Source organism: Corvus kubaryi, unplaced genomic scaffold (genome assembly GCF_017639235.1).
Source record: "Corvus kubaryi isolate FWS band 111438036 unplaced genomic scaffold, C.kubaryi_AGA036_p1.0 36884, whole genome shotgun sequence".
NCBI classification, from domain to species: Eukaryota; Metazoa; Chordata; class Aves; order Passeriformes; family Corvidae; genus Corvus; species Corvus kubaryi.
Window position 1 is genome coordinate 5,093 of NW_024580973.1, and position 8,406 is coordinate 13,498.

The 8,406-nt window shown below is 53.7% G+C and overlaps 1 protein-coding gene across 1 annotated transcript; it reads left to right on the forward strand.

Moving 5' to 3' along the window:
- Positions 1-475: 475 nt before the first annotated feature.
- LOC121660736 (two pore calcium channel protein 1-like) lies at positions 476-8,400 on the forward strand. Its single transcript, XM_042020188.1, is given in 12 exon segments — positions 476-511; positions 2,074-2,270; positions 3,070-3,196; positions 4,080-4,281; positions 4,961-5,068; positions 5,071-5,104; positions 6,149-6,334; positions 6,590-6,663; positions 6,934-7,021; positions 7,256-7,325; positions 7,738-7,951; positions 8,176-8,400. Coding segments are annotated over 12 exon segments (1,431 nt in total). The 3' UTR covers positions 8,271-8,400.
- The last annotated feature ends 6 nt before the right edge of the window (positions 8,401-8,406 follow it).

Genomic DNA, 8,406 nt, shown 5'->3' on the forward strand with positions numbered 1-8,406 from the left:
ATGTACAGCTTTCGGTAACACCCATGGCGTGGCTGTGTCGGTATCCCCAGAGGGCAGAGACAAAAGAGGAGTGACAGATAAAGGAATAACAGAGGTCCCACATGGCCGATACCTCCACCCCCCGTGCCTATGGGGCTGCTGCCCACAGCAGGGGTATGTGATCTTCTTGGTGGCAGCTACAGTGGTCATCGGGCCTTGCCCTCTATTTCCTCGTCACTTCCTTTTTGCTGATTTCCAGGCAAATTGCTTTTGACACTTCTTAATTGTAGCTTCCCACCGTTCCTCAGGTATCTCCCGTTCAACAGGCACGAGTAATTCCCATCCCCAAAGCAGGGTTACTGTTTCAGCTGTTCTTTGCTCTGCCTGGATTGGGGAATAGATTTGGCATTCGACACCGTGCAGTGAGAGTGTCGTTTCTGTGAACTACAGTAGCAATATTTTATCAGTCTAGACATTTACATTTAACCCAGCCAGCATGTCCAGTATTGGGGTGGATCAGACAGGGTATGTGGTATGGCACTGTTGGAGGTAGCAATTCCTCCTCCTTTTTGAATAAATCCCAGGCTAAGGGCAGAATATGAGAACCCTCAGCCCAAAATAGTCCTGCTCCTCCTGTTTGGAGTGGAAGGATTCCTCCCCAAGGAGGGTATCGGAGGTGTCTCAGGACTGGTCCAGGCAACACTTGAAACCACTGCTACAAGCTTGGCCTTATTTCCCAGTCAGGTGTGATTCTTGGTGCATCTCTTGTATCATTTGGCTTTTCCCAGCGCATCAAGCCCCAGTTCCCTCTCAAGAGTTACCTTGGTATCCCCAGGCTCAGATGTTCTGGTCCACTCCTTAGGTTCCTGCACGGGTGCTTTGATTCTGCTGCCGTGGATCCACCCTCGCTCCTTGGCCCGGATCGCTGCCTCAGTTGTCAGTAGCACCTGAAAAGGACCTTTCCCTTGTGCAACTAAAGATTGCTCCTTCCATGTTTTTACTAACACCCACTCCCCTGGATGGATGGTACAGATTTTAAAGTCTAAAGGAGTGGTTTGAGGGATTATCCCTTTGAACCGCAAAGCTTCAAGGGTCCTTGCAATTGTGTTGACATATTCTGTAACACTCATTCCCCTCATTCATAGGGAGCAGTTTCATGGTGGGTGTTCAAAAAGGGGAACCCAAACTACAGGAAAAGGGTTCGTGAAGGATGTCTGGACTTGAGGCAGCTCTCTTGAAAGCTGTTTATTGCATAGGAAGAGTCCCCAAAGCATTTCAGGGAGTGGGTATCCAGAGCCAGCCCCACAGCTGCCAGCCACAGCTTGTAGCGTAACTGAACCTTTCTGTTCAAGAGAGCAGTCTGCACCTTTCTTTGCTGAGTATCCCTGTTGGAGAGGATGAAAGTCTGGTGAGAAAGTGTCACAGGTATGTGGGCTCGGCAGAAAGATCTCTGAATGTAGAAACGGGGGATGAGGTAGAAATGGAAGCAAGTTCTGATACAGAGCAAAAGATGTTTTGCTGAAGCACTGAGCACTGAATACCTGAGAAGGCAAAGGCTGGAGATGAGTTGGAAGGAGATTTTTAGGAATAGGACAATGGTACGTGACTGCAAACTGCCTGAGTCAGGCTCCAGGTGACTGATTTCTGGAAGTCTCCTGGGTGAACAAGTGTCACGCTGTTCTCAAATGTACAGTCCAGACTGGGACTCTGATTCCTCTCATCATGGGGAGATCTTTGTCCTGCTGCCCAAGACTGGTGTCATCCTGACTTACAAATGAATAAACTGTGCTGTGGAGGCCTTGGGGAGGGAGCAGTTCAACGTTTGGGCTCAGGGCACGTCATTTGTGGCCTGGAGTGAGGGATTTTTGTCCCTGACTGGTTCCCTGCAGCAAGAACATCTCAGCAGTGCCCTGGGGCTCTCTGGCCCTTGGCTCTTGAGTTCACCGTGACGTGTAGCTGGGGCCTTTCCTTCTAGGATTCCTCCTGGAGAACGAGGAGGAAAGGCAGCCCAGCTTCGGGGTTTGATGCAGATGGGAGTGTGAGGGGAAAAAGGGGTGCCCTGTTGCCACTGGACACTCCCCCTGTCCCTGGCAGATCCCGAGGGCCTTCCACAGCATCCGCAGCTCGCTGCCCGAGATCACCTGCGTCTTCCTGCTCTGCATGTTCGGCCTCCTCGTGTTCTCCCACATGGCCTTGAAGCTCTTTGGAGAGAGGGATGGATCCTTCTTTGCTCCTGGGATGCTCTGGGCGCACTCCAAGCAATTCCTAGGGAGCACAAGCACTGCTGATAGGTGCAGCTCCTGTGGTGGGGCACGGGATCCTCGTGCTTAACTCCAGGCTGTCCTCTTCCTCCTGGGAGTCTCCAGACAGCAGAAGGCTTGCCCTCCTTCAGAAACTACCTGGAGGTTGTGTTTGACCTCTGTGTGCTGGTGACGGCAGCAAACAGCCCGGGTGTCCTGTATGGATGTCACGTGTGGATGATCAGATCTTTCTCTCATCGTGTTCTCAGGGCTCTCTGTGCAGCCTCTAATTTGCACGGCACAGTTAAAATTCTGTGAGTGTTGGGCTTTTCACCCCCATCTGTTCCGGGTTCCCAGTTTGGTTTGTGCTGGGAAGAGTAAGACAGGGAGGAATGGCTTGGTCATCTGTGTGCTGGCAATACCTTGGGTATGACTGGGATGATACAGGGACCCTGGGAATTTGAAGAGAGAAATAAAATGCTGCTTATCCTCCTAGAGCAAGTGGAAAAGCAGGTCTGAGTGCAGCAAGGGTCTGAGGCCAAAAACCATCATATGGCTGAGCCATCACCCCATGTCTGCTCTTAAATTTGGCCACTCTGGCAGAGATTTCATCTCTGCGCTGTCTTTTGCACCCCTTCAGTCAGGGCCTGACAAACCATGGTGAAAACCCAGCAGAAGAAAAGTGCTTCCCAGCTGACTTAATGCAGTTTTTAGCTTGGGTATTAGCTGGTAAGTTTGATCTGGCTGTCTAAAAGAGCACTTGGAAATCCATCTGGGAGTCTGTTTGCTCGTGGATTCCCTTTCCCTGTTTGTCAGCGTGGCAAGCAGCAATCCCCCTGCCCTTCTCCAGGATGCCAGCATTTGACTTCAGCTCCTGGTACGCCCTGTTCTTCCTGGCCTTTGTCATCATCAACCCTTACACCTTCATGTCTCTCTTCCTGGCCGTGGTCTACACCAACTCCAAAAACCATCTGAAGGTAATGCGTGGAGGGGCTTGTGACCAGTGGATTCCTGCTGTTCCCTGTAAGGAGCCTCTGGCTTTCCCTTGGAAAGCTTTGAGAAGGGGGGAACAGCTTCTTGCCTCTGGTGCTCTGCAAACAACAAGCACAGACCCACCTTTCGTATTGGGGGGTTCTTGGCAGTTGTGCTGTTGGCATTGAATTGTGTGCTCTGTGGTGTTGCCAGCAGATAAGCAGCGCGTTCTGCATTATCTTGGAGGTTTAGTCCTAGCTCAGCGTCGCTGCCTCCATGCAGGGAACTGGTTTTGCACAGCATCTTTGTGTGTGCTCTTCGAGCAAAGGAACTGGAAATGGGAGGTCTGAGTGAATCAGAATTTTTGTTCTACCCAAACTGGGTAGGGGCAGTTTGGGACTTGCGATCAAAGGGGAGAGCTGGCAATTCCCGGCTGCTCCCGTGAGGGGGTTGGATCTTTCTGAGGAAGCTGGCTCTTCTCCTGCTTGCAGGCATGTGCAGAAGAGGATCTCCACCCCTGCTCTCAGCAGGATTCATTTGTGGATGGGAAGCGTGTGTGGACACATCCTCTTTGCTTCTGTGGCCGTGCAGATCCCGTGATCTTTGTCACCTCCTTCCTGTCTGGCACTACCCTTTGTCTTCCCTTCCGCTTTTTCAGCATTGTCCCAGCATCCAGAAATCTGTTGCTCCTTCCAGAGCTCTGTGCGGAGAGCCCACAGCTGCCTGTTAAACACCATTTCTCACCCCCCTGCACTAACTGTGCTGTGCTGTGTCCAGCGTCACTCCCCTGGGTCTCTTCTTGCATCTCTGCACCGTGCAAATGAGTTCATTTGTTAAACAAAGGGGGAAGGGTGCCTGGAGCTGCCTGAGTCCCGAGGCTCTCTCTAGAACGAGATCCGCAAACTCGCCTCCATGAAGCGCCGCAGGATGATCGAGGCCTTCAGCCTCCTGAAGGAAGAGGAGGGAGAGCAGTTGGTGGTTCGGGAAGCCCGGTGGAAGCAGCTGGTCAGGCTGGTGGCTCCTGACACCAGCAGTTCCCACCGGGAGCTGCTGCTCCGCATCTCAGATGACGAGCAGAAAGGGTTTGTAGGTGAGCAGTGGGGACTGGGGAGGAGCCAGGGGCTAGGAGGGGTTTGGCATTGGGATGTTTGATCTGTAATGGCCCCAGAGAGACTCAGAATCATTGAGGTGGGAAATGACCTCCATGACTGAGCCCAGCTTGTGACTGATCCCCACCTTATCGGCAGGATCGGAGCACTGAGTGCCACGTCCAGTCATTCCTTGGGCACCTTGGGGCCGTTCTCTTCCTGTTTCCCTGCAGATTCCCGGAGTGCTGAAAGGCTGTTCCTGCTGCCTGTGCTGTGGCCCATGTCCCACGCACTGTGTGGCCTTCAGGGCCATCTGACATCAGGCCATGCTCTCCATGGTGTGTGGGGCCTCCTGTCCTCAGCAGAGGATGTGGAAAGCCTCCCTTGTTATCAGATGCCTCCCAGCAATGTGGCTCCCCCACAGTCCTCCGGAGCAGGAATATCGGGAGAGATGGGTCAGTCTCCTCGTTTGGAATTGTTCTGTGGTGGTTGGTGGCCCATGGCTCGAGACGATTCCCCAGGAATGAGGCAGAGAAGCTGCTTGAATTCCAAGCCCAGCCTGTTGTGGTGGACACCGCTCTGGGCTGGGCTTTGCTGCCCCTCCTGCGGGCTCAGATTTGCATTTCGCAGGCACTGTTTCTTTGCCACGGGATCGGGCTGGCCCGTGCCACTCTGCTGCAGACAAGAAGTCCTTCGTGCAGCTGGCAGAGCTGCTCAGCGTGCAGGTGGTGACACTGAAGATCCGCAGGCTCCCTCTGGCGCGCTGGGTGCCGGCCCTGTGTGGATCTGCTCCCGCCGGCTCCTGCGCAGCGTCCTGAGGCACAGGTGAGCTCGGACAGGGCCCGGGGCTACCTGGGCGTGCTGCTGGGGAGGACAGGCTGTGGCCAGGCCGCCCTCAGGGGCTCTGCCGCTGCTCCTGGCCTGCCTTTGGTGGTGTGGAGGAGCAGCCCTGGCTGTGGGCGAGGCCGCGCCTCGGCCAGGCCCGCTGGCTGAGCTGGGTTTTGCTGGCGGTAGTCTGTGCTTTGTGTCCTGCCATGAAGGACCTCAGTGCTGCACTCGGAGCTGCTCCTACCTCAGCAGTCTGTGCTGCAGAGCTGTGTCCTGCTGCCTCGTCAGCGCTGGGAGTTAGGGAGTTCTCTAGAGCTCTGTTTCACCTCCGAGCCTTCCCAGAATCCCAAACTTGCTGAGGTTACAAGGACCATCTAGGGATGGGCTAGTGGAACCCCCCTGCTCCAAGCCAAAGTAGGGTACTCAGGGCTATGCTGGGTGGGTCCAGAGTATCCTCAAGGATGAAGGCTCCAGAACCTCTCTACAACCCATTCCAGTGCTTGATCACCCCCAATTAAAAAAACCCAACCAAACAACTTTTTTGTTTAAGTGGGAGTTCCTGTATTTCAACTTGTGCCCCTTGCCTCTTGTGCTTCCACTGGATACCACCGAGAAGAGCCTGGCTCCATCTTCCCCGCCCCTTCCCATCAGGTATTTATGCACAGGAGCTGCTCCTGACCCTTCTCCCTGTCAGGCTGGACAACCCTGGCTCTCCCGAAGTGGCCTGAGTCAGACTGTTCTGTCCTTCCACTGTTTCTAATGTGTTCAGGTCTCTCTTGTACTGGGGAGCCCAGTTGACTCCAAATGGGGCCTTACCAGTACTGAGTAGATGGGGGAAAATCACTTCCCCGGACCTGTTAACCAAATTCTGTGTTGGACTTGAAGAGCAAAACTAAACTCTGCAATGACTCCCCCAAACTCTCAGGTTTGGGGAGAACTGATGGGGAAAGAATTTTGGAGAGAGGAGGCAAAATGTTTTGGAAATAGCTGGGTGACTTTGACCTTCTTGGGAGTGACAAGCTCACCTCTTTGTTCTTGCAGGGCTTTTGTTTGGACTTAGGATGCCATCATCCTGATAAATGCCATCTTCGTTGCCCTGGATGAGGAAAGCCCCTGCATTTCCTACGCAGAGTGGCTGTTCCTTGCTGTGTCTGTCCTGGAGATCCTCCTGAAGGTCGACACTTCTGACCCCAGGGAGTTCTTTGGCAAAACCCAGTTTTGGAACTGGTGAGTGGGCTGGAAATGTGTGTGGAGTGTGGCGAGTGCTGTGCTCGGCTCCTCAGGGATGGAAAGGGTCCCAACTCCTGTGCCAGGGTGTGTTTAAGATGAATCAGAGGATGATGTGACGAAACTCTCCCATGTGCCCGTAGGCTGAGCTGGCCCAGGGCTGCCTGGCTCTGATGCGAGGAGCAGGGGTCACTCCTTGTTGAAACCCCGCTCCTGTCCCCCGAAATCTCCCAGCAGTGCCTTCCCTCGGGCCAGGTTCGATGCTCTCATCATCTTTGCTGCCCTGACTGCAACGATTCTCAATGCCACCCTCAAGTCCAGGAAGTGCAGCTTGAGCAGCCTGCGTGCCTTGGGAATCTTGGTGTCCTCCCCAGCCTCCTGCAGCACCTCAGGCTTGGGAGGCTTTGAGACCAGACAAGGAATTTCTGGAGGGTTTCTAAGAACTAACCCAGTCTTCCTCTTTTTTTCTTTTTTTCCTGTTTTTTTTTAGCTCCCTCTTACAGTGTTTAACAAGGACAGAACGGTAACAAATAAAGAGCTTTATCTTAACACTTCCCGGCTTTATTTTCATAATAAAAATATCTTGGTTCATTTCTCAGCCGTGAAGTACAACAGCCAGCAGATCCTGGACATTGTGTTCATCCTGAGAGTCCTCAGGCTGATCCGGATTGTTGACAGCATTCAGAGGTGAGGAAGAGAGTGGGGTGGGAGATGGGTTTTGGGGAGGGGTTGGTCTGTGCCAGAGGCAGCGCCCTGAGTGTCCAGCACTGACCATGGCTGCTCCAAAAAGCATCCCAGGGCCTTGTCCCAGCCTGCCTGGGATGAGCCCAGTGGCTGCAGCCTCTCTGGAGGCTTCTTTTGGGGATGTGGGGAGCACGTGGTGGCCGGGGTGTGCCAATAACCAGCGTGGGCTCTCTGGAGGTTCCGGCTCATCGTGAACACCCTGATGAACATCGTCCCGACCACGCTGACTTTTGGTGGGCTCACTCTGGTAAGAAATCCGGGCGTCTCGGTTCAAAGCACTCCAGTTTCACAGAAGGGTGTCTGAAATGTCAGGACATCCTCCTTGGATCCATGGGGTGTTCTGGCAGCCTGGGCTTTTCATCATAAGGAATCAAATCATGGTTTGGGCAAGAGGCTGAATGAGAAACCCGGTTCTCAAATGATTTCCTAGAATTGGCCTCTGTTATGATTTGGGAGTGTTTCCTTTCCATGTCTTTGTGGTTCTTGGCTAATTAGTCCTGCCTGGTGATTGCTGTTGGGTGGCTTGGGGCTCTTGGACTCTGGGCTGCCCTCCAGCCCCTTGCTGTGCCTGTGGAAATTGGAAAACCTGCTGGGATGCCAAGCTTGCCCTGGGGCTTGCAGCTCGCTGGAGAAGCAGGTGATGGGGTTTCTCTTCCCAGGTTGTGTCTTGTGTGTTTGCTGTCATTGGCATGGAGTTATTCCATGGGAAAATCCAGTACTTCCCTGCCAGCTCGAACACTCCTCACGCCCTGGAATGTGGGAATCCAGCTCTCAAGGATTCCCTTTTTGCCCGTGGGAAGTACTGCAAGAACAACGACTCGGCCTCATCCTTCATTGTCCTCATGGAGCTCACTGTGCTCAACCAGTGGCACGATATCCTTTGTAGTGCACATTCCCGGCTGGAACCTTGGGAACTGGGCTTGATGGTCCTTGTGGGAGACTGGGTGGTTCTCTGACCCACCCTCTTCCCAGACTCTGCTCTTCCCCGGGCACTGCACACGGACAGGGGGCAGAGATGGGCCCGCAGAGGGCTTTGTTGGGTTCCCGGTCCCTCCCTCAGCTCCTCCTTCCCTCTTTTCCCTTAACTCCCGCTCCACTCTTTGCCAATGGATTTGCCAACGTGACAGCTCAGCCTGCCAAGCTTTACTTCATCGCCTTCCACATTGTGATGGTGACAATCATTGTCAAGTAGGTTTTTTGGGATGGTTTCATCCTCTTTGGATGGAAAAGGGCATCTGCCCCTGCCAGGGCACTGCTGGTGGGCCCGGGGTCACCCATGGGGGGCAGGTGGGATGTGTTTAGAGGGATCTGCTGCATTCTTGTCCCCA